The sequence below is a fragment of the Cyprinodon tularosa genome, unplaced genomic scaffold (genome assembly GCF_016077235.1).
Source record: "Cyprinodon tularosa strain WSP-4 unplaced genomic scaffold, ASM1607723v1 ctg84, whole genome shotgun sequence".
Taxonomy (NCBI): Eukaryota; Metazoa; Chordata; class Actinopteri; order Cyprinodontiformes; family Cyprinodontidae; genus Cyprinodon; species Cyprinodon tularosa.
In genome coordinates, this window is record NW_024039607.1 from 4,325,816 (window position 1) to 4,351,416 (window position 25,601).

General features: G+C 39.0%; 1 protein-coding gene across 1 annotated transcript; it reads right to left on the reverse strand.

The window, feature by feature from the left end:
* Window positions 1–302: 302 nt before the first annotated feature.
* Window positions 303–23,537, reverse strand: LOC119774967 (protein phosphatase 1 regulatory subunit 1B-like). The gene is made up of 5 exons (XM_038272801.1): window positions 23,160–23,537; window positions 4,190–4,273; window positions 1,984–2,059; window positions 1,029–1,139; window positions 303–945 (listed from the first exon to the last, which is right to left on the reverse strand). The coding sequence occupies exons 1-5, from the start codon at window positions 23,328–23,330 to the stop codon at window positions 803–805; spliced, it is 585 nt and encodes a 194-aa protein (XP_038128729.1). The 5' UTR covers window positions 23,331–23,537; the 3' UTR covers window positions 303–802.
* Between the last annotated feature and the right edge of the window lie 2,064 nt (window positions 23,538–25,601).

A 25,601-nucleotide genomic window follows, 5' to 3' on the forward strand; every position in this document is an offset into this window, starting at 1 on the left:
TTTGATTTCTTTTACATAAGTAGACATTTGCTTTTCACAATCCTCAGACTGTCTTGAACTTTCATTTATCTTTTTATGTGTATACATTGGATAGGGCTGGTTCCAATACAATTTCATCTAGCCTTCTTTATGGGATAATATAACCCAAAAAAAGCATTTACTCTGTCTTGTACAGCGGATGTTCAAGTTTTAGTTTGTTCCTTTGTATCTAATATAAGTTCTAGGGAGTCAATAATGTTTTAACAGACAGCTTTTTCTTTGTCAGGGTTAGAACAGATACAGATTTCTTAAAGTTAAAGTCTTTCACTTTAACTGTTCTCAATTTTGCAAGAAATAAAACTACAGTATGAATGTTGCCTGAGCGATGATCACCAACATCTAAAATAAAACTGTTTCTTTTTTTTTTTATCACAAGTAAATATGTTGTTTCTATCTACAATCTTTAGCACGGAAAGTAAAAAAGAAAACACAGATTGTCGTGTATTAAAAATATAATATGGCCACCCTGTTCTGATGTTTTAATTTTTTTTCTTATGTAATTCATTAATAACTGATCCATGCTAATGCTTTCTTGGCTGGCTAGGACATGTTTTCCTTTGCACGTATTAGGTTAAATTTTACCTTACATCTGCTCATTTATATTCTTCCTTAATGACTGTGTTTTTCCTCACCTTCTTTTTCCACATTCAGCTTTATAGCTGCACGCATGAGCACAGACATGAATACCTAAAAAATAAACCTATCCATATGGAAAAAAGGTCTGTGCAGGTGGTGAACATTTAGAGTTCTCTGTACACTCTCTTCAACAGTTCTGTCTTCCTTTGTCGTTCTCGCTTTTTTCCTCCTCCAGTTCTTTGGTGGCATCTTTGGAGAGATCAGCTCTTGTGGCTAAACATCCCAGCAGGTCACAATGATCTGAGAGTGGTTTGCTTTCCTCTCCTGAATCTGGTGTAAAAGAAGTTTCCACAGTAAATCAAATTCTTTTCAGTCAAAGTTTCAATGTTAGAGGAAAATTCTGCAACACTCACTTATGACTGAAGGTATCTGCTGCTTCTCATCATCCCTGTGTTGCTCGTCTTCAGAAGAGGGCTCTTCCCTATCAAGAGATTTCAGGTGTGCCTCTGCCATCATCTGGACAGCTAGAAATGCAAATCAATAAAAGCTATTTTACAGCTAAACATGAACTTACTTCTTTAACACACAATAGAAGAATGGGAGCATAGGTGGTCTATAGTAAAATGTTGACTTAAACTAATTGCACAGAGATAAAACAAATATGGAATAAAAATTAGGACCTTGATGATCTTATCTTATTTGAATGTTTCAATAACAGACAGATCAGATCATTAAGGGATTGAATCTAGTTCAGCCTTGAAGGAAAAAGGCTTGACCAATGACACAGTCTGGATAACTGTCCAACTTGGGGATTAGTACATACAGTAATCACTGTAATAAAAAAGAAAACACAAAATTATGTTGGAGGCACATCAATGTTTTGTTTTTTTCCCTATTATCTCTGGCCAAATTATTAACCAGAGGAGCAAAGAACCACTTCCAGCACTGCAGGTTACAGGCATCAATGTGTATCTTTCAGATGATTTAAAACTAGCGGGCTCTCCTGTGTCAGTGAAGAAGTTCCTAATAACAGACATGTTTTTTTCTTGCATCAATATCAGTGTTATGCATCTTTGTGTTTGCACAAGAGAGCATGCTGCAGCTGCAGGCCCTAATCCAGGATGATCCAGAATGGGCTCACAGCTGTTTCCACTCCTAATCTGACATAGCACACTGCTTCACACTCTTATAAATGACACAGAAACTATCATATCAGGCTGTTTTTGGAAACAAATGTCTGAACTCTGGCAGCTGGGAGCCATGTTGCATTAGACTTCAATTAAACATCACAATCTTTTTTAGTTGTTGCATTATATGTTATAAAAATGAGAACTTCTTTGCACTGTGATTTAAAAAAGATGCATTTACCTTTGAGTGAGGGTGGCTGGTAGGTTGCCATTTGAACCAGTTTGGCTTTCATGGCTCCATTTTCACCCAGAACCCACTGCAGAAATAAAGCATGTGTATGACTGTTTGAAAAAGACCATATGTTTTATGATTACATCAGTGGAGCATGCCAAAGAGAGAGCCAAGATATTAGTATTGTTTCCCGAAAAAATATATATAATGCAGAATTGACTTTAAGATTTGTAACATTTGTAATGTATTTTAGAAAATAACGGATAGCAATTAGTTTTTTATTTCAAAGTTAAAAAAAAGAACCTTTTCTAGTTTTATGAAGATCAGTCAACACACTGTGGTTTTCCAAAATATCAGTTGAGCTTTTATTGTTAATCATTTCATTTTCTTTTTTTGTCTATTTATCTTTTGAAATATTTGGTTAATAGAAATTAAAATTGAAAAAAAAAATTGCTTATTTATTTAACAGAAGAGCTGAACTGCTTTTTTATGCATTATAAAAGCCTGCCATCAAAACCATTAGTCTGCTCTCCTTTCACGTTTCAATAAACAGTGTTTTGCAGTTGGACAGCCATTTCTTGGTAGTTTTGAAGTTCTACCATTTCACTTTATATTTTCAGATGATCAACTGCACAACGCTGGTTTCTGAATTATATCTGTGACCCTTCTGCTTTCCTCATTGGCTTCCATGGTGCCGTTTTCTCATCAATGTTCTCTAAGAAAGCAATTTCCGTAAAAGTTTAAAAAACAATCCACTGGACTTGGTTTCCAAGATTTGAAGACATTTCGCTTCCCCTCCAGGAAGCTTTCTCAATTCAAATGTCTGGATCCGCAGTGAGTTTGTGTCTTTATATAGACAAGGCCTTGTATTGCTTGGAAACATGCCAATTGAAAGCAACGAGCGGGTCGTTTGGTTCCATTGTTGGCCTGTAATATCTAAAACCTGTCTATGATTCTTAAGGTCAGTCGTTAAGGAGGTATTGTTCACCGGCTGAAGAGAGCGGCTGAGAAATCAGAATCAGAATCAGAAATTTTGATTCTGAATCAAAGCTTGTTGGAGGGGAAGCGAAACGTTTTCAGATCTTTGGGACCAAGTCTAGTGGATAGATTTTTAAACTTTTACGGAATGACTATGACCTGGATGACTGAGAATCTTCATCAACTAAGAAAACAACGAGCCAATTAACCTAGCAGTCATGTGTTTGGGATGTGGGAAGAAGTGGGAGTGCCTGGAGAGAACCCATGCATGCTCATGAACATGCAAACTCCATGCAGAAAGACCCCAGGCTGGGAATCGAACCCGGAACCTTCTTGCGGCAAGGCAGTAGTGCTACCCACTGCATTACACTACTGAGCAGACCATGTTAATTTCACTGTTTTTTATATTGGACATAGGCATTAATTGTTCTTTACTGAATACCATTTCAGCCTGCATAAAGAAGAAATGTCCTAAATAGAATCTATGTCAGAAAGGGTCTATTTTAGGCCTTTATTTTCAGATGATGAACTGAACAATGCTGGTTTCTGAACTATATCTGTGACCCTTCTGCTTTCCTCATTGGCTTCCATGGTCCGTTTTCTCATCAATGTTCTCTAAGAAAACAATGAGGAGTTAACAAACTCCTGATTGATGCAAACAATTTCACCCTGAAGTGAAAATGTTTGTACCTAATTCCCTTAAAGGCGTTCAGAGTACAGGAGCTGAATACAAATAAAATCCCCCTTTTATCTTTTACCTTGCAATTATGAGCAATTTTTTTTTTTGGTCTTACATATGAAATTCCAATAAAACTATTTAATCGTTTCTTTAGTTTTAGTGGGACAAAATGCAAAAATGAAATGCTTTGTAACTAATTTCCCTTATGTTAGATTCTAAGCAAAATTTAGAAAAAACAATTTATGTGTTAATTAAGTTATGGCTAACATTTTAGAATTAATTTGCATAAAAATTGCAAATATTCAAAGGCCAACCTTTAACACTGATTCCTATTAAAAGTCTTGCTATTTTTTTACACCATGACAACAGAAGACTAAAGTTTAAGACAAATATCCCCAATTTACACACCTTCTCCAGAATAACTAATTATTTGCAATGTGTTGTGGTGAAATATTAAAGACTAACAACAATAAAAAACCTACAACTCCTCATCATCAAAGAAGATGAAAGTTTTATAGGAAACTTTTCTGGTTTGATTGGTAGCGTTCTCTTTTATACCTGATGTGAGCTGCTGTCTTCCTCTGGTGATGGGGGGTCTGACAGTTTGAAGAGAGTGGCAGGTGTTGGCCTCCGGCGTCGAATCTTTGCAGAAACAAAAAGAGAATTCTCTTTTTTTTATTTGGTTCTATCTAACTATGGTGTGTAAAGCTGTGTGCATTTGCATTTTTCATGAGTTTGCACTGAGCAAATCTCCAAACACCAAATACAAGTTCAAGACCTGACTGATCATCACTAACGCTAACTGTCAGAGTTGTTGAACAACAGCTTTTCCCAATGGTTTTGTTTTTCTTATGATAAAAACTACATATGACATCATTTAAGAGAAAGCAATAGACTATTATTCTGTTGTCACAAAATAAGGTTTCAATTTGTTGAGATGAGATGTTTGTGCTTTCATCTGTATAAGCTATTGTACAAGTTCTATATAGAATAACCTTCCACTCTCTGACACTAAAGCAGGGATGCACAATATACTGTATTGGCATCAATATCGGTATTGGTTGATCATTTCATTTTAAGTATAACAAGTAAAACTGTGCCTAATTTAAAGCTGACAGTGCTTTTTTTGCTTCAGAAGGTGGATGGAATGGTATGGATAATGTGTCATGATTTTACTGAAGTTCAGACCCAAATGCTGAAGACCAAACAGGGAGACCAGGAGAAAAGGTTTAACAGGTTTTATTGAAGAGATAATGCAGAGAGAAGTGTTGCTCTGAACACTGCTCAACCGGAACTGAAAAGTGAGGGGAAGACACAGCGATTAGTTCAGGCTCAGTGGGAAATTTGATTCGTGAACTTGGAGAAGAGGATCTGGTTGCTGACTCACATTTCCAGAGAAGTTGTTGAATCTTTGACTCCAGTCTGTATGCTGTTGTTCCAGTGTTTGTCTGATTCGGTGGAGGGCGGAACAGGGTTTACCCAGAATGCGGTTGTTTGTAGGTGAACGGAGAAGCTGACTGCCACTCAGATTTCCTGCGGTACTTGAACGGGTCGTAGTGGAGATGAATCCCTTTCTCAGTGTGAAGCTCAAACGATCTCTTGGGGAAAGTGGGTCCAAACCTCCTGTTTGTAACCCCAGCTCAGCTTGAAGCTCTGTTGATCCTTCCAGGGAGAGAAGGTCCGAAAAATCCAGTTTGCAGGATGACTTCCTGCCGAGAGGCAAAGACAAAAACAATGTTAAAACTCAGGTTGACAAGAACTCAGTTTGACTCAGCAAAACTCAGCTTGGCTAGAGTACCCAAAACTGGCAAACACTCTGGCGTCGAGGTAGTGGCAGTCAGCAGCTTAAGAACACTCCGTTAACGAGGAAACCATCAGCAGGTGTGTAAGGAGGCGGACCAGAACCAGGCGCCTCCTGGTGGAGGAAGGGAGACAAACACAGAAACACAAACACACAGACAGGAGTCCTGACATAATGTAATATTTGTTTGTTCATGTGGCAGTGATTGTGATGCAGCTCAGGATTATGGGTGTCATCTAAAAATGTATAAATATTGCTACCACCAACGCGGTTCATAGCCCGTTCTGGTTCCCAAGCGTGTTTTCGTGTTTTCCATAGCACAAACCCTTTTTCAACTCTATTCTACCGTATTCTTCAGCATGAAATGATGCATTACTTGGAGGTGGCTGCAGAGGTATTATAAAGCTGGTTTCCATAATGTTTTCAACCAACTGAATAATTACAGCTCTTATAGTGCTGTTTAAATGCCCCAGACATTCTTTTAACATTTTGAATTTTTCTCCATTTTATCTATCTTTTCAAGAGATGCACACAACTACTTCCTATGTCAAAAACAGTGTGACTTATAATACTAAGAGTTTTGTGAGGAATAAAGTATAAAATAGATATCCTGCATGTAACTCCAGGAGTGGTGTTCTTTTCTCTTTCTTTGAAATTTGTTTGAAAAAAAACTTTTATGCAGGAAATCTATTTTAGTTGGAGTGGTTCTGAAGCAACAGTTCAGTTAGTTAAAATCAATTTTTAAGTCATTTAAGTTAAGTAAGTAGGCCTTTAGTATGACCACTCCTAAATTCCACAAGAAGGTCAAATCTCTCCACCAAACTTCTCTGTCCAAGTCCCTGTTACATGTTAATGCATTACATTCAGTTTTAAACATTTTTACAGTTCAAATATATTTTCCTATTATTTTTTCCCTATCCAATGAAATATTACAAATTATTTAATAAATACTTATTTTTAACTTAACTTATCTCAAGTATGTTATATTGTCAGTGCAGTTGAAAAATAAGGATAGAATACAGTGGTGGGCTGTGAGGACCTTCAAAGCCTTCTCTGCTGGCCTAAAATCGATCAGAAACACTAACATACATTCTCAACCTAAATTTTAATTTTCTTCTTTCCAGCTCTATTATTTTATTCAAAACAATTAATTCTCTTAATGTTGTAACGTTTCTCTTGATTACTGAGCTGCTTTCATTAGATTTATTTAGTCTCTGACATCCTTTCTCTGCCATCCACTCCACATCTCCCATACCTTTTGGCTCTTTGGCCATTCTTTGCCTCCCATTCTACATTTAGAAATTCTAGGAACCACTGCAGATTCAGAGTGAAGTGAGTGTTTAGAACACCAGAAACAATCACATTTCTAATATAAGATGGAGCTTGGTTGTTTAGGGCTTTATAGGTGAGAAGGAGGATTTTGAATTCTAGTCTTGTCATGATTCCTGGCATGAGTGCTGGTTTGATTCAGGATCCAACACACCTGTCAGCTCTGCCCTGTTTCCACTCAGCCTCCACAGGTTTTCCCTCTTACCTAACTGTATAACCAGCTCTCAGACCAGTGACTAGTGTCAGATTATTGCGAGTATTCCTGTTAACCTGCCTGACCCCTATTGGACCTGTCTTAGTGTCTTTTGGATCTCTGACCTGTATTAGTGTTGCAGTTGCTGATTCTGGTGAATCTCTCCCAACCAGCGCCAGTTTCATTCCAATAAACTGTTTAAACGTCCCTTGCATCGGTCTAATCTGGGTCTTCCATTATCTGGTCATTATAATTCTGGATTTAACAGGAAGTCATTAAAATGAAGCTAAAAATGAAAGAAATATGTACTCATTTAAAAGTTTTTATCAGAACTATAGCTGCAAAAGGAAGAAATATAAAAATCTTTGAATGCAAGTGAATTTTATTAAAGACGTTAAGCTTTGGTCTCAGATAAGGAGAAGCATGAGAACCAAACAGGAAGTGAAGCCTCTGCTATGGAAGGATTTTCTTCTCTTGTGTCAATTTCCAGATGATGTTGCACAGTTTTCAATGGCCTGAAGCTTTTTCTACAACTCCTGCACATGTAGGGACTCTGGCGTGGATATGTAGATGGGTTCTCAGAGAAGATCTACAAAGCTTTTCCCACACTGATGGCAAACGAAAGGCTTTTCGTCGGTGTGAATGTATAGATGGTGATTCAAAGTTCCTTTCGTACAGAATTGCTTCCCACAGTGAAGGCAGAGGAAAGTCTTTTCGCCGTTGTGGGTGGACAGATGCTGATCCAAATGTCCACTCCGCCTGAATTGCTTCCCACACAGATGGCAGAGGAAAGGCTTTTCACCAGTGTGGATAAGCAGGTGTCTTTTCAGACAGTAAGATCTCTTAAAACCCTTTCCACAGTGGTCAGAGCGATGTACTGATTTCTCAGAGATATTCAGCTGATCCAGGTCTCTGTTTTCCATATGCTGCTGACCTTCACAAAACTGTTCATCCACATTACTGATATCCATCTGTAAGAGAACAAAAACCAAAAATCCATCAATTATTTGGCACCACTGAATATAGTGTAAACCCCTTTTGATGCCTAATGTGGACCAAAATTATGGTTCTTCACAAGAAAATCTTCAACTCAGAATGACTTACTGGAGCTTGAGACATTGCTTGGATGTGTATGTCAGTGTTTTCTCTTTCTTTTTTGACTATCCTGCTTAAAGAAGAAAAGTTTAGTTATTGATTAGCTTTTACATGACAAAGTCCACACATTATCTTCAAATTATAACCGTACCACTACACAAAAAGCAGTCAAATAAGTTATTACACAAATAAACATATCATGAAAACCAACAGTTAGTTGCTATGTGCTAATGTTTTTAATTGATTTAATTTCCTCTACCTTGTGGTTCCCTAATTAAATCTTTATAGCATCAGTCTCAAAAGAGAGAGTTTTCTTACCTTTAATGCTGTGAAGTTGACTGCTCGCCTGCTATCCGTCTTTCTACGAATAAGAGATCTAAACTTTTAAAAAAAGCTTCTTTTTATTTTACTGTAACCAAGGGTTAAAAACATTCTAAAAAGTCCATATTTATTCAAAAGAAAATAAAAATAGATGGCAAGGCATTACCTCATACATTCAAGCACTGGTATCGGTTATACCTGTGCTTGTTGCATTTTATATTTGAATAGTATAGGTCGTTTCTTCTGTTAAAATGTGAAAGTGGTGATATTGACACCCATCATTGCAAATTTATATCCAAATGTATCTATACATATATATATATTGTACATATATATATATATATATATATATATATATATATATATATATATATATATATATATATATATATATATACATATACATATACATGTATATATATATATATATATATATATATATATATATATATATATATATATATATATATATATATATATATATATATATATACATATATATGTATATTTATATATATATATATATATTTTTTTTTTTTAAAGAGGTGGACTCGCCATGAGACGCCACACTCAAGAAACTTCATTTTCTAATTTCTTTTACCTGGAAATGTTTCCTTAAACTCACATGGCTTTCTCTGCCTGGTCTCATTATCTTTAACTCACAAGACTACTTACAACCATCCAATCATTGTTTTATATCACTCCCTGATTTCCTTTATAGACTTAGGCTTACTAGGACTCAGGACACTTAATTTAGTTGTTCTAAACCCAAAATGCAGATTTGATTAAACAGGTTCTGCTTACGTTTTTGTTGGCTAGCCTGTGTCCTTTGTCCGTTGGTCCGAGTCCGATGTCCAATCGGTCCTGACGCCCCGAATCCCGGACGAGCCCCCAAATTGTTGAAAAACAACTTCATGGTTTTTCCCCGGGTCCGTTAATTCGAGTGCAGGTAACTTAGAGACTTAAGATAACTTGAGACTTAGAGACTTGAGGTAACTTGAGATGGAGTGTTATAAAAAATTCTGGGCAACAAAGCTTCGATTCGCCTTTGCAAAGGGAGAGGAGCATCAGCAGCACGCATCTGCAAACAGCAACTCTGACCCCCCCTGCAACACTGGCTCTTTTTATTATCTTCATAGGGGAACATCTTACAGTTTCACACAGACAATCCCACAGAATGATCATAATCTCTACATTCCTATCACCATGTATGGAGTTGCTTCCTGCCTTTCGCTCCCCGGTAATCAGTTTTTTCTGTGTGTGTTGGAGCAAGGTCATTGTCAGCCTTCCCATCTGCAGATTTCATCCTCCCCTCTGCTAGCATTGGCCTAACACCTGGGAATACTAAATTTTTTGCCCATCCTTAGATTATACATGGCATATACTTCTTCAATATGAACAATAGATTTTGCTGCAGCTTTAATTTAGCTCTTTACTTCTTTTAGCATAAACATGTATGTGTATATATATATATATATATATATATATATATTTAAGAAATGGGCATAGATAAATTTTTTTTACATCTAGATTAATCTCACTGTAATGTTGGAATTAAACGAGATTAAAATGGGTAATTTCTATTCTGCCAAAGGGATTCATTAATCATAATCAGAATTACTTTATTTACTTTAACAATCCCTTGCGGGAAATAACATAAAAAAATTAATTAAATAAGGATAAGAATAAAATAAGATTAGGGTAAGAATAAAATATGATAAGGATGATATGTGTGTGCTACCTAAATAATAAGTGAAAGTAAGTCTTTGAACAGGTTCTCTAGTCAGATGGTGCTTTAGACCAGGGGCTCATTTCCTGTTTCCAAAATGCATCACATAATACCACTGAACATTTTCATAAATCGTCCCACTTTACCCACATTCAACAAAGTAATCATCAAGAAGCAAAAATAATTTTGCTGTAATCATTCGTGGTGTCGTGGTAAAATGAAATTTAAAATTCCATAACATTGCCTACCTAAAGTGAAGGTGTGAAGTTCCCAGCTTGCATCGATGAGGTGTGCAGTAACACCGAGGTAGTTATTATTGACAGATATCCAGTGGTCAGTACTAAACACGTCGCTTCGACCAACTTCTCATCTTTCGTGGCTTTCTCTGCGGCGTGCTGGGCATGTATGAGCACCTGGGGCCACCTGGAGAACGAGCTCGAGCCCATCATCTTCAACCACGCTGACGGGCTATCTTAAAAATAAATTTAACCTTAAGCAGACATGGCGGCTTTATAGCTGCATCCATGTTATCACGTCGCGTTCAAAGTGTTAACAATAGGCCTACACACAAGACTGATTTGTTCACGCCACCAGATAGGCATCTGCGCTATGTATATATGGAGATCAAGGGATAAAAAGTAGATAAAGTTGAGGGGTGCCCACTGAAGGCCTAGTTACCATATGCACCGCCCACCACTGATAGAATATAGGTATGATACATGAGGGCAACATTCATGCTCCAGCAACTCCTACCTCTGCTGCCCTTTGTTTGAATTTATCAACACTCAGCTGATGATTTGTTTAAATCAAATAAAAGGCTTAAATTCAAAAATAGATGAGACTATAATTAAAGAGGATTAGTAAGCTAGGATTAAAAAGTTGTTCTATAAAAAAATATTCAGGAAATCACTTAAGGTCTGAAGCCTCATTTAAGCATCTTTTTAAGAACCTATTCTAAAGCTTTGCTGCAATTTTTGCCATAAGGTTAAAGTCCAGCAGCATATGAGAAACCAGTGGGTAAAATTGTTACCGAAAGCTTTTGTTTTCTTTTTCACAGGAAGTAGTGAAATTATTTGTATCATGGTTTTAGTTCTGTTTAAGGTTTCATTAGTTTTATTTCTATTTTGTGTTATTCTAGTTGGTTTTGCTTGTATTTGAGTTCTTATGTATTTCTTGTTTGTAAACTTCTTTTGGCTATGTTCAAACTACAGGCCTTAATACTCAATTCCGTTTTTTTTTTGTGAAATATGATTTTTATTTGCATTGCCGTTACATTTCCAAATATATGCGACTTGTATGTGATCTGTGTGAACTGCAGTCATACAACGCAAGTGTCCCACATGCGTAGCGGGGGACGCAATGACGTCCAAGGCCAGCGTGCTCTATGTTTTGGTAAACATGGATGGTAGTGCCGGCGTGCATGTAGCGGTCTTTTCCAACCATAAAAACTCAATCTTTTCACATGGTTAAACATAAATACTGCTCTCTGCATCATCATCTGCCATAGTTGTTGTTTTTCATTTATTGCATAGCAAGACGCAGAATAGTGACCTTTGTCGGGTATTAATGACATTCAGGTCGGATGAATACGATCTGGCTGTTCACACACAGGTCGCATTTGAAAAGATCAGATTCGAGCAGTGCTACCCACTACACTACTGAGCAGCCCATGTTAATTTCACTGTGTCTCAATTGTTATAAATATCAGACTTAGGCATTCATTGTTCTTTACTAAATACCATTTCAGCCTGCATCATGCAGAAATACCTTATATACAATCTATGTCAGAAAGGCTTAATTTAGGGTTTTCTTGAATCCTTAGGTCACCAAAACTCAGGCCTTAGGTCACCAAAACTCAGGCCCCCCGAAATAAGTAAAAAAAAAATATGATTTGTGGTCAGGAAACCTCCCAGCACTAAAGGTCCATATACCCCAGTACAAAAAAGGATGTGGAAGGAAAATCCAATATATTATGATATGAGAGTTTATGATAATCACCCATTTTAAGGCCCAGAAGTGAATAGGATTCTGGGAATCGTGGTTTTTGTTCTGTTTAAAATTTCTTTTTTAGTTTTCATTTGTTTTATTTCTATTTTGTGTCACTCTAGTTGTTTTTGGCTTGCATTTCAGTTCTTATGTATTTCTTGTTTACCCTCTGTTGCCCCCTTGTGTCAGTTTTCTTCCCCTAGCTCCCTTCTAGGTATTTCCATCCACACCTGTTCCTCGTCTGCTGATTAGCCTGGTCTTTGTTCAGTCTCCCATTTAAACTCCTCCTCTTTAGTTACTGTTTGCTGGTTCCTCTTCGCTTCTTGATCCTCTTATGCAGAGGTGGGCAATTCCAGTTTCTGGGGGCCGATATCCTGCAACTTTTACAGCCATCCTTGGTTTCAACACACCTGAATCAAATGGCTGAATTATCTTTGTATTCAGTCAGTTCCTTCAGAGTCCTCTCAATCATCTAATTATTTGATTCAGGTATGTTTAACCAAAGGCACATCTAAAGGTTGCAGGATACCGACCCTCAGGAACGGGAATTGCCCACCCCTGCTCTTATGTGTATTCCCAGATGTCTTCTAATTGTTGGTTTTCTGTATTTTTGCCTCAGTTTCCACCTTTTAAATGATTAAATCTGCAACAAACCAATTCATCTTCCATATCTGCATTTGCGTCCCTCAAACTTCCACCCAACCTGACACTATAGAAGGATTTACTTTAAAAATATCTTACCTTTACAAACATTTATCTATTTATTTAGATACTGTCCATAAAAAAAGACTGTCAGGTTGAGTTCTCTAAATCTACCTTAGGTGTATATGCAGATGGTTGTATATTTCCCTGTAATGGACTGACAATCTGAACAAAAGGCCGACGTATAGAAAATGGACAAATGTTCTTTACATCAAAGAAAAAGGTGAAATAAAAATCATTTTAATGACTTTAAAAACTTTGTGCAATGACTGATTAACTTTCTACACTATATCTGCTGCGTATCTTATGCCATTTTCAGTAGGCAGTTGTGTTCATAGAAATGAAAGCTCTATAAATCAGTGATGGTAACTCCACTGAACACCAGTTTCAGCTGATAGACTGATGTATAAAAATATTTTTGTGGTTCATGTATTTGATAAACTAAATAGACTCTCATCTACACTGAAGATCCTGTTAGTATTAGGAGGTCTGATATAATATTTGTTAAAAAGTGGTTGACTCTAACTGATCTTGCCCTTAATTCAGATCTCTGTTATCCTCATTTAATCTTTTTCATTTTAATCTGCAGCGTCATTCTTTGGCTGTTTCTTTTGTAATGTGTTTAAAGCCCTGTGCACACAACAACAACTCATTAAAAAGTTTATAGTAAGAAAGGTAGTAAATAAAGGTTTATTTATATAGCACCTTCACTATCACTGGGGTCACAAAGTACTTTACAAACATGCAGAAAACATAAAAAAAAAAAAAAAAAAAAAAAAAAAAAAAACATCATATTAATAATCGTAATAAAATAGCCAACTAACTGGAGTTGATAAAAGCTCCTCAAGAGGGATACGTTTTGAGTTTGCACTTAAAGGCATCCACTAAATCAAGGGAACATAAAAAAAATCATAGCTCTTCCACAGCTTTGGAGCAATCACCTGTAAGGAGAAATATCTAGTCTTGAAATGGCTATAAGGACCCATGAAAAAATTTATTTTCTAAATACCTTAGATTTTTAAATCAGAGAAATATGAGTCCTTTTGTTTCTGTTTGTCAGCACCAACACATCTTAGGTCATCTGCAGACCTTTTGTTTAGACAAGACAAAAATACTGTTTGAATAGTCTAAATGAGAAGACACAAAAGCAATAGTGATCTCTGTGCAAAACGTACTGGTAGAAACGCAAAAAACTGTTTCATTTTCCGCACCCGCAATGAGCTTTCAATATTTGTCCTGCACCACACTGCTTTGCGTTGGGTCCCGCAGGACTTCCACGGGAATGCAGGGCTCTAATGCATACAAACACGCTCTGCTTAAAGAGACACTAATACTACAATGTGCACATTTTTTTCAACCATTGCACGCAGCTACAGCTCACGATGTATGTTCTCACACTGTGCGGCCCGACACTCTGATGCAATATACCTGCTCACACTGTACGTCTAAAAACCATGTTGGACTCAGCTCCGCAGTGAGATGGCGCTACTCAGACTCGTCTATCCGGAAGCCAAATAAGGCTACGTTCACACTGCAGGTCTTGATGCTCAATTCCGATTTTTTTGCGAAATCCGATTTTTTTTTTTTTTTTACGTTGCAGTTCATATTTCCAAATACATGCAACTTGTTTGTGATCTGTGTGATGGTAGTGCCGGCGCACATCTAGCGGTCTTTTCCAACCATAAAAACTCAATCTTTTCAATATGGTTAAACACAAAACATAAATACTGCTCTCTGCATCATCATCTGCCATGGTTGTTGTTTTTTGCCGCTTCTGCATAGCAAGACGCATAATAGTGACCTTTGTCGGTTATTAATGACGTTCAAACACAGGTCGCATATGAAAAGATCAGATTCATATCGGATTCAGGACCACATAGCCAAATGACCTGGGTCGCATTGGAAAAAATCGGCCTAGCCTAAGTAGAATTGGAATATGAAGCTCACTTGAATGAAACGTGCTTCCTTGGCAATTTGTGCAATTTTGTGCTGAAAGCCCTAAAAAGAAAAGGCAACAACGTATTTGGACAAAGACATGGCTGATCAAATGTGGCTACTATGATCTGTTAATTTTACAGAGAGCACTCCATTTCACTCGCAGCCCCGCCATGCTTCTGTGTTTTTATCTGAGAGGTAGAAGAAGGAGAGTCCTTGTTTGCGCATGCACCCTGAGCGATTTTCCCACAACAGCCGACTAAAAATCAAACATGTTTGATTTTCTCCCGACCTCACAATTCCCTATCGGGAGGTGGTCGTGAGTGGCTGATCGCCCCTCGTTACCCCCTGTACATTACACAAGGCACGATCAGGCTGAAAGTCTGCCCAAGAAGGGCAAAAAAATCGCACAGTGTAAGCACGGCTTAAATAAACTTTCAAAATAAGAGGGACATCAAAGCTTAATTGGAAAGCTTTGAAATTATATTCAACTTTTCCCTCTGATGATTCAAAATTATAAAACCCACACTCTACTTCTTAAACCTATAGGCATCTGATATGCTCCCCCATTGGTTTCAATGAATGCAGGGATGGGTTAGACCTCCCCATATGGCGAGGGGATGTGGGGGTGAAGTGGCATCCTGGGATCAGACATTACTTGGGATGGTGTGGCTCTGGGATTTGCTCTGGTCTTGGATCAGGTGTGGCATGCCATAAGCCCTGGTGTAGGTGTGCACCTGGGCTACATTGCTACTCTACTCCATTTGGTGTCGCCCAATCCTGGCCCACCGATCCCAGCCCCAGCTCAAGCTCCCTGCCCCCTTCCCATAATGGGGGTCTGGGAATCTCCTCCTGGTTCTGTTCCCCTAGGGATATTGGCCCCTAGAACCAGGAGGATAGTGTATGTATGAGGGGTGTTAGAATATGTTAAGTGTCTACCCCCCTGTGTGCATCTCCATTGAGTACTTGTATGATTTTTAAGGGTGGGATTGTGTGAAATTGACTGGATGAATGTGAATATGTCTTTCTCTTCTTGTCAGATTGAATGTTTGCCCTCCCCCTACCAACTAGAACATTGTAGGCCCCAAGTATGAGCTGTCCCCCCCTTCTCATGCTCCCCGCCAATGAGAGGAGCCTGCTGGCTCACTGATGGTTCTTTAAGTACGGGTTGAGTGCTGGGCGGCTTTTCTGCTCTTGGGTTAGTTCGGTGCACGGTGTGTTGCGTTGCGCGCTGTTGGCATCTGTCTTGGTGGGGTGGGGCCGCGCTTTTGGCCTGGGGGCGTTTTGGGGGGGTACCGCGGCGCTCGCGGCCGGTTCGCAGCGGATGCGCGTGGGCCCCGGCTGTGGGCGCGGCCGCCTGTGTGTTTTTCGTGGGTGGTGCGGTCGCGTTGGGTGTTGCGGCTAGTCGCCGGGGCTCGGTGCCGGGGGGTGGGGCGTGTTTTGGTGCTCTGTGGGGCCGGGGCGTGTAGGTCGGTGCCGTGGAGGACCGGTTTTCGGTGCCCAGCCCTACTTCAGGCTGGCCGGCTGCGGCGGAGCCCGTGGACTCGTCTCCGCGGCTCCCCGGGGTGCCGGCATGGCGGTGGCTGGGGGGCTTTTTGGGGGCTGTCTCTCCTCCTCCCTTGGTTGGGGTCCGATTTCCGGGGCTGGCCCCTCATTTGTGCCTTCGCTCTTGGGGTCTCTTTGGGCGCCTGGGGCTTTGGGTCTCCCGGCGCTGGACTCAGTGCTCTGGGGGGTGTGCCTCTCCAGCTCTCCACAACCACTATTGAGCATTTTTTTCTATGGATAAACTTTACATGCACAAGTGCACCCTCACAAACAATTACAGGTGCTTGGCTCCAGGTACTCAGAGATTCATTTCCATACAGAAAGCCCACATCCGTATCTTCAGGTAACACAGAGTACATGTCAGACTTAATAATATTACTTTAGTGATAGTTTCAAGGTGTTGATTTATTGTATATCTCGCACCATGTCTTTCGGTTATGCTGTTCTTTTTTAATCTCGTTACAGGCAATGTAAATGTTAAAGCTCAGAACCCAGGTTGTCTGCGTGTAGGGCTGCAACTAACGATTATTTTAAAAATCGATGAATCGGCCGATTATTTTTTCGATTAATCGATGAATCGGACAAAAAAAAATTTTTATATTAACCTCTTTATTCCAAAATAAACATTTTAGACAGAACAAACAAGCCCACAAGTACAGGTTGCTCATTAACTGTACTGGTGCAATATGAAAAATAAATGTTTGTGTAAAAACTACGCAAACTTACATGAGAAATGTAGCTGTACATCCACAAAATATAGGCTACTTTGTTTCATAAAGCGCAAAAAGAGACAGGCATTTTTGTTTTTTAAAGCCCCTAAGGGGTTCAAACAATAGGTCCCCCCATTTCAACAAATGAGTTTTTTTAGACTAGAAGAGTTCTGCCTTTTAAGACAGGAAAGTATAGCAGTTAAAGTTGCTGCTTGAGAAAATACTGAACCATAGAGATAAAAATAGCCCTGTGATTCAAATTATAAATTGTATTTGGAATAAAAATGACACATCCTCCAAAGACAGATATTTACATGGGAATGTGGCAGATAATTAATTGACATATTACTGATCTTGCTGGATTTTGTTCTGCTTTACTTCCATAAATTGCAGGATCTTCTTTTCTTTATCTTTGCCAGAAGATTTAAACTTTAAAAGCCTTGCCCTCATAATTTGCAAGTTAATTTATTTATAAAGAAAATATAAACGCTGCTTAAACAAATTTAAATGAAATTAAAAGTAAAATAAGTAGCCAACCTTATCACTGTCTGTAACCTACTAACAAGGTAAGGAAAGCATCAGATGAGCTACCTGAGAAACTAACGTTACGTTTCCCCACTTTAAAATGAAACAAACATGGTTACTCATCCTGCTGATCAGCTCTCTTCACTGCCATTGAAGGCTCCAACGTGTTTTCTTTTCAGGTGCTGCGTCATAACAGTGGTGCTTCCGTGCCATGTTCATTTGTTTTTACAAAAGTTGCATGTTACGACTTTTTTCACTTTACAAAGCGCCGGCTATTTTAATTATTGTGATCAATTTGCGCCGTCAATCCCGGCGCATACGCGCTTCATTTGCAGTCTGGACGCTGAGGGTTAACTCCTCACTAAAATCCTGCGGCTCTGACTGAGAGGGATTCCTGTGGGAGAGGGAAAAAGGCGTTGGGATGGGGGAGGCGCCCCAAGGCAGGCAAAAGCCGCCAGTGACACCGTAAAAAGTCGCCAGATTTGTCGCTAGTCGCTTTTTTGAAAAATAGTCGCTGGAGGGGTCTGAAAAGTCGCTGAGTTGGCAACACTGCAACTGCGGCGCTGACTCGCTCCGCCATATTTTTTTTTCTTCCCCCGGTTGACGGCGGCGGCGGATGACGCATTAATCACGCGACACAACTAATCGATGATTAAATTCGTTGCCAACGCTTTTAAAAGTCGATTTTTATCGATTTTATCGATTCGTTGTTGCAGCCCTATCTGCGTGTGTGTCGCAGTTAAATCAGACATGCCACTCCCTCCCTTCCGCAGACACTCTGGTGCACCTAAACAAAATTGTAGGTAACCGCAGACTGTGCCGTCGATAGTGTCACAGGAAGGAGAGAAAAGAGGCCTCTGATTGGTCAATTCTACATCCACTCTATTTGGTAGTTAATGGCAGAAACTCTGGCTGTAGTGCCATCCATAACACCTGGCCCACCTTTGACACTATCCCAGACACCGTACAGTATGCTAGTTTGTAGTTCTCTGTGAAGGTCTGTTGATTTGCCCCCAAAGCCAAACCATGCAGCACCATGGCCAGTCTTTTGATATCACTCACAAGTGAACTGTGTGTCGTCTGCCGTTGGATGAGGGGTTGCAAACGGTGAACAACCTCATCAAGCTGACACACGGACACCAACAATCCTAGCTAGTCCATGATCTTGCTTTGTGGCGTGGAATAACATAGCGCAGACCATGCTTCAAATTTGAGCATAAATAAAAAAATCTCGGTCATACCTGCGACAAGCTAACTGTGACACACTGCTGCAAGAGTATACACAGCCCTTCAGGGGTTTGGCTCTGTGTGCTCTTCTCTGCTAACCTGACTCCACCAGATGGATTTGCTCTGCATATCCATCTGGAAACTTTTGGTTGAAGTAATTTTGGGAAGGGGCGAAAATACTGGTTAGCTAATTGGCCTATGTTGGTGATAGACGGGCCAAATAAACCAATCAGATCGACGAAGCATATGACGTACTAACAGCCAGGCTACTCCTGCCGAAACCAGTCGGGAGAAGAGCAAAAACATATTTTCCTCTGAGAAAAGCCTCCAGAGCAGTGTTTTGCTCTTCTTTCAGTGAAGAAATACTCTGTAATTCCGATAAAACTTGCTCGATAGCCACGCTAACGCTAGTTTCATCGGCTGAAGCCGCCATGTTCTTTAGACTGAACTGTCGCGCTTCTTGCGTCACACCTCAACCCGCCCCAAAGCCAACGCTGATTGGACGTTCGTTTGGTGAACGGCTCCAAATTTTCTTCTACGGAGAGTCTCCAGACTGATTAGCGATTGAAATCTTGAAAGCTCGCGAGATCAGGATGGTCTCACGAGGCTACTTATCTGCCGTTATCTGGTGAGTGTGGCCACCTCTATGTCTACCCTCATTGTGTGCCAGTGATCTGGGGTGCCTCTCGATATCTGGGGCAGGATCGCCTCTTTATTGATCCTGGGCCCTTCAGCGTGAGTCTGGGACTGCCTACACCTGGTAATAAACATATTTTCCTTCTGAGAAGCTTTGTAAATCCTTTATACACGAGCATGCCCATGCATACCTACCACAGGAGTTTGGTTCCAGGTGCTCATGGATACCAACTAATACTATATACTAAGAGGCAGCTAGAGATATATACCACCCTGAATAATACTGTGTAATCACAATAGGTTTTGCCTTCGACACACATGGATATCTAAGGGATACCTGCTGCTCTTGAAGCCTTTTCTTGATGTTTACTTTTTTTGTCTGTTGTTTATCTCTTTTCTTTCCCTCTTGTCGCATACAGGTGTGGAAGCAGACTTCTAAGAATTACTGTATCTTCTGTGTTGTCTATTTTTACTGTTTTGTTATATTTATTTTTTGTCTCTATGTCTTTCTTTCTCCCCTTAGTTCTTACAGCCTTTTTCTTCCTCACCTCCCTTTCCATCTCTATGTCTATTGCTTTTAAAGGAAAATTCAGGTCACTAAGGAATAATAACTAGGTCATTATCTATACCTAAAACAAATACGTTTGCGGTTATTTAATTAAGTGAGTAAAAGAATTGTTATTTCACCTTTCCGATGCATGATCCTCCACAGACGGGTTACTGCGGTCCTGGTTGTTGGATTGCCAACTTAAAGAGGGAGGATTTGCCATCCAACTTCTGGCCAGAAAAAAAAGCATGTACTATATAGCCAACATTTCAAAAGAGAATGTTTTCAAGATGAATTGGATAGTAGGGCATTGTGAAAACACCAGATAAAGCACTGGGACTTGCTCAACTGCAGACACCACATCGTGACGTCACAAACCGGTAAATGGCAGTAGTGTTCTTTAACAAACATGGATGTCTCCAGTAAAGCACATTTATATGAAATTACTCTTAATTAAAAACACTTCTATTGAACAGTTTGTAATAATTTTATATTTAAAGTACTTTCAGAGGTTTGAATTCTGAATATGACCAGACCTTTCCTTTAAATTTTACTCCAGGAATAATTTTCAATAAAGTTTCATATACAAGTACTAAGTAGAACTTTATAGCAACAGTCATAATGGTCTGCTTGTGAAAGCAAATCTGTTGGGCTAACCTCTGGCTCAGGGACATATATTCCCAGAGCTTTATTAGCAAAACAAGACTCTCATACACACATACAATAAGACTGATCAACAACTTCTTCAGAGTTACCATTGGCCTCTTGACAGCTCCTCTTTCTAAAGGTATAATTACCCACGTTACTAGATTCAAATACGTTTTTTTATTTCAAGGACAACCCCTTGAGATGTATCATCTCATTTTAAGAGGGCTGTTGTGTCTCGATATTTTCATTTTCAGATGACTGATTAAAAATTACTCTCTGAAGTGTTTAAACCTTGGGATATATTTTTTCCCCCCAGCATTTTATTGTCATTACACTGTCATGAGTAAAGAGCAACGAAATTAACTCTCTGCATTTAACCCATCCCCTTGGGGATGGGATGGGCTACCATTGTGCTTTGATGAGGAGCAGTATGGCGGTTAAGGGTCTTTCTCAGAGTGGCAGTCTGTGGGGCTCGAACTCAGAACCTCAGGATTCAAAGCACAATGCCCCAGCCACTAGGCCACCAGTCCCCCTTTATTTAATTACAAAACCCTATTAAAATTCTCCATAACTTTTTACCTGGTCTTCATGTTTTTGCTGGTTCATCGATATCCTCTAACAAACCTCAGATGGAACAATAACACATACTGACATTAAATTAAAGTTAAGTCAACCTGTCTTTACTAGGTAGGGGACTTCTGGTGGTCATTTGTTGAACTAGACTTTATTATTTATTTAGGCATCATCTTTTTACTTCAGAAGTAAGAAATACTCTTTGATGGTCTAACAGACAGTATGTTTTTAATATGCATTCATGGTTCTGTTCTTAAGGTCAAAACATGTGACAAAGTTCCAGGCCTAAAAATACTTAAAGTCACTTTAATTGGAGACTGATAGAGCAAATGAGGACATGCCTCTTTGACTAGAAGGAGCAAATAATATAGCTCGACACTTGGGACTAATAAGCTGAAAACAGCAGGTGTTCAAGAAGTATTTGACTGACTAGTGATAATTTATCCGTTTATGTATACATTCCAAGAAAGAATACGCTTACAAACGGATTTTTTTTTTTTTTGTAAACATTTGTTTGATCCACTTGGGAAAATTCAGATCTTTGACATGACACCGTTGCTACAAGCAGAATAGAAGATAAGGTAGAATCTGTAGTAAAGAGGAAATAAAAAAATATTGCAGGAAACAGTTTGCAACCATTAGTAAAATAATTAACAACAATCTGCACACAAAAATACAGTTTCTCACATGGGCTTGTATGTTTTACCTGGATTTAATAAAAAATGATTCAGCCTTAGGCTAAAGCTTCATTTTACATAACAAGCACACCACCACCTCCTCCCTTTACATGAGTTACATGAGTATTGTGAGTAATGTGACCTTCTTTCATTTCACATATGTGGTTATACGGCTTCTGTTATGCTTAGACAAATCTCATTCCCAGCATTACAGATGGCAGCTTTATCCCCCACTTCCTCCTCATCCTCCACCCCTTTGAAGGGCAGACAACCCACATTACTTTTAAAGGCTCCAAAAAACTGTAAGGCTGCAAGGCTCACCTTAATCCCGGAGCTGCTGCCCACAGAGTAATGTGGAGTGAAAGACAGAGTTTGGTAAAGTCTTGCTACGAAGTTACGTAAATGCATTTTAACCTTGGCGGCAAGAAGGGGAGGACTGTCTTATTCAGTGAGAGGATGGATGGATGGATGGATGGATGGATGGATGGATGGATGGATGGATGGATGGATGGATGGATGGATGGATGGATGGATGGATGGATGGATGGATGGATGGATGGATGGATGGATGGATGGATGGATGGATGGATGGATGGATGGATACTGTGATTGTCTTTATCAGCTACAAGAAATGATAAAAACTTGCATAGATAACTGCTTAGTATCTCTGTTCTCAAAACTATTAAAATGGCAGGCTTTGTGATGTAATAAATCAGACAATAAGAAACAATATAACAACTCTTTTTCAATACAATGTGGCTTTTATCCTGCATTTCTTGGCTAAAAAGGCTCATCTTAGTCTAAAGTTTGTTAAATTATAGTCTGTATAGAGTCTGTATAACATCTTGAGGTCACCATATTTGGCCACTGACTGCAAAGCTTCTCCATTCTCTAGTCCATTTTCCTCTAGAAGTGTTTTTTTTTTTTTATCAGGTTTTGTCCTTGCCTTTGACTCTAAACAAAACCACCTCCTTCCTGATCAGTCTGGTTTCTCCCCTCAGACCAACCTGAAACTTCAGCTAACTTCTTGCAGTTCATTTCTTCCAGATTCTGGGTGCCTTTTGTAAATAAAACGTGAAAACTAACCGGTTCTCTGTGTGATTCTGCATATGTGTAAAAAAAAAAACAACAACTAACAACTTACAAATCAACTTGACAGACTGTAGCTCAAACAAAAATGAATTAATTATGTCATGCCCAGCCCACATGGGTTAAGACACAAGAAGATCCTAAGGAGCAAATCGCTGGAGTGTTGAAAAATAAGCTTCAATAACAAGTCAACCTTTATAGCCATTTAAATGCCTCTACGGGAATGCATTTCTCTGCAAACAGAGCGCTGTGGGGCTCACCATCTCCACCTGCAGCGGATCCAGTTGCAGAGGCAAAGAGGAGGGTACTGAAAAGTGAATCTTCTTCTGCGCGCCCCTGTCCTGCGCTCTCTCCATCATCTCTGGCTCTGTGGGTAGCAGAGGCTCCATCACTTCTAGGCTGTCTCTTCCCGCAGCCCTAAGCAATGACATCCGGTTTGATCCAGGTGATCGCGGCAATGTCGGTTCAGTTAGATGTTAATTATCCGATAGTCAGTTTGAAGCAGGTGTGAATAAATGGAAACATCTAACTGAGTCTCTGTTTCTCTCTTCGGAGGTTTTACAGCTTCCTCTCACTCTCTCATGCGTTTACCGCCCTCCCCTCAGTGAGTATCTGACCGTATGCCAGCCCCTATGTGATTACTGACCTGTTCCACTTAACGAGCAGAAACCGAGCTTTATGATGCTTTCAGTTGCAGTAGGAAATTTGTCATTTCAAAGTGGCCGAGCTAGAAATTGTGTTGCATGTGAGTTCAAAGTGGCCTCAATATTCTTATTTAGAGCCCCCCAATTTCTGCCAATAAAAAGTAAAAAGTATTTTTTTTATATCATTCACACATCTACTTTAAACGTGTTGCAGATTTTGCGGTGCAGCTTGTTGTCATGTTCTTAAATGCATTTTCTAGTGTTACTTAAAGTGACAAAATAAAGGAGCTTGCAGTTTATTCACAGTATAAGTTTCATTTGGTTAATAATTTTTGGTTACAAGAACAAAATGGCGAAAAAATAGTATATATAGAATATAGAAAATGACAGACATGAAAACTCAACTCAGTTCCACTTATTTATGTATAAAAATACCATGATTATCAAAATCCAGTCCGCGTTTTTAAACCAACACAAATATTTTAATTATTTCAGGTTTGCTTCCCAAACCCATAGGTCCACAAAAAAAAAAAAAAAAAAAAAAAAACATTGCATTTTATTTTTCAAAAGATTAGCCACCCAAGAAAAGACCAACCACATTTAGAGAGGATGCAGAACAGCTCATCTATGGTGGATTCATAGAGGAAAAACCTCAGGGATGTTCTTCTTTAATTATTACTTATCATATCCATTTATCTTTATTTTGGTCAATTGAATATGTTTATAAACTTAATTCCCATCACATATTCCAAAGGAAACATTCAGAGAAGTGCCATCTTCTGTCATGGTGAATATTTATAATATCTAAAGCCTCCTAGAAAAACCTGAATTGTTTAGCAGTTTTGTCAATTTTAAGAAAAACTAATAAAATAATGAATGAAGCATGTTAATCCTTAGCCTATTACCAAATATTCATACATAGTGTAGTTTGCATCGGTTTCAATTGCACTGGTTCCTGTATCAGTGCCAGTAATCCAGTAATAGTTTATTAGTTCCCCATTGTTTAATTTACTTGAACTGTAGAGAATAATTAATGAGCAAAGTTGTGAAATTCTTAGTTTAAAGTATATTTAAGATGCAAGTATTTTAGTAGGGCCCATTCTGCTTTACTTAAATTCTCTAAAAATTACCAGAATGTAGAAAATAATATATTGTGAGAAAAATGTTCCACATAACTACAGACCACTGATTGTTACCCAGTAACATTTACTGTACTATAAAAATCCCACATTTTGCCACTTTGTTTCAGTTAAATCTCCTGAAAACCTCCAACCTATAGCCGCACCTGTCCTCATCTAACCCTGACAGGGTTGCATGTCCAAACTTTTTCAAAATCTCACCCCAAGGTTTGGTGAAAAGTGGGCAGCCCTGTAACTATACAGTGGGGCAAAAAAGTATTTAGTCAGCCACCAATAGTGCAAGTTCTCCCACTTAAAAAGATGAGAGAGGCCAGTAAATTTCATCATAGATATACCTCAACTATGAGAGAAAAAATGAGAAAAAAAAATCCAGAAAATCACATTGTCTGATTTTTAAAGAATTTATTTGCAAAATATGGTGGAAAATAAGTATTTGGTCAATAACAAAAGTTCATCTCAATACTTTGTTATATACCCTTTGTTGGCAATGACAGAGATCAAACGTTTTCTGTAAGTATTCACAAGGTTTTCACACACTGTTGCTGGCATTTTGGCCCATTCCTCCATGCAGATCTCCTCTAGAGCAGTGATGTTCTGGAGCTGTCGCTGGGCAACACGGACTTTCAACTCTCTCCAAAGATTTTCTATGGGGTTGAGATCTGGAGACTGGCTAGGCCACTCCAGGACCTTGAAATGCTTCTTACGAAGCCACTCCTTCATTACCCGGGCGGTGTGTTTGGGATCATTGTCATGCTGAAAGACCGAGCCACGTTTCATCTTTAATGCCCTTGCTGATGGAAGGAGGTTTTCACTCAAAATTTGACGATACATGGCCCCATTCATTCTTTCCTTCACACGGATCAGTCGTCCTGGTCCCTTAGCAGAAAAACAGCCCCAAAGCATGATGTTTCCACCCCCA

Excerpts from the sequence above, each read along its gene's own strand:
- LOC119774967 (XM_038272801.1), bottom strand. The coding sequence starts at position 23,330 with ATGTCATTGCTTAGGGCTGCGGGAAGAGACAGCCTAGAAGTGATGGAG. Across the intron at positions 4,274-23,159 it reads ATCCGCTGCAGGTGGAGATG|ATTCGACGCCGGAGGCCAAC; the intron begins GTGAGCCCCACA and ends GTTTCTGCAAAG. Across the intron at positions 1,140-1,983 it reads CCAGCCACCCTCACTCAAAG|CTGTCCAGATGATGGCAGAG; the intron begins GTAAATGCATCT and ends TTGCATTTCTAG.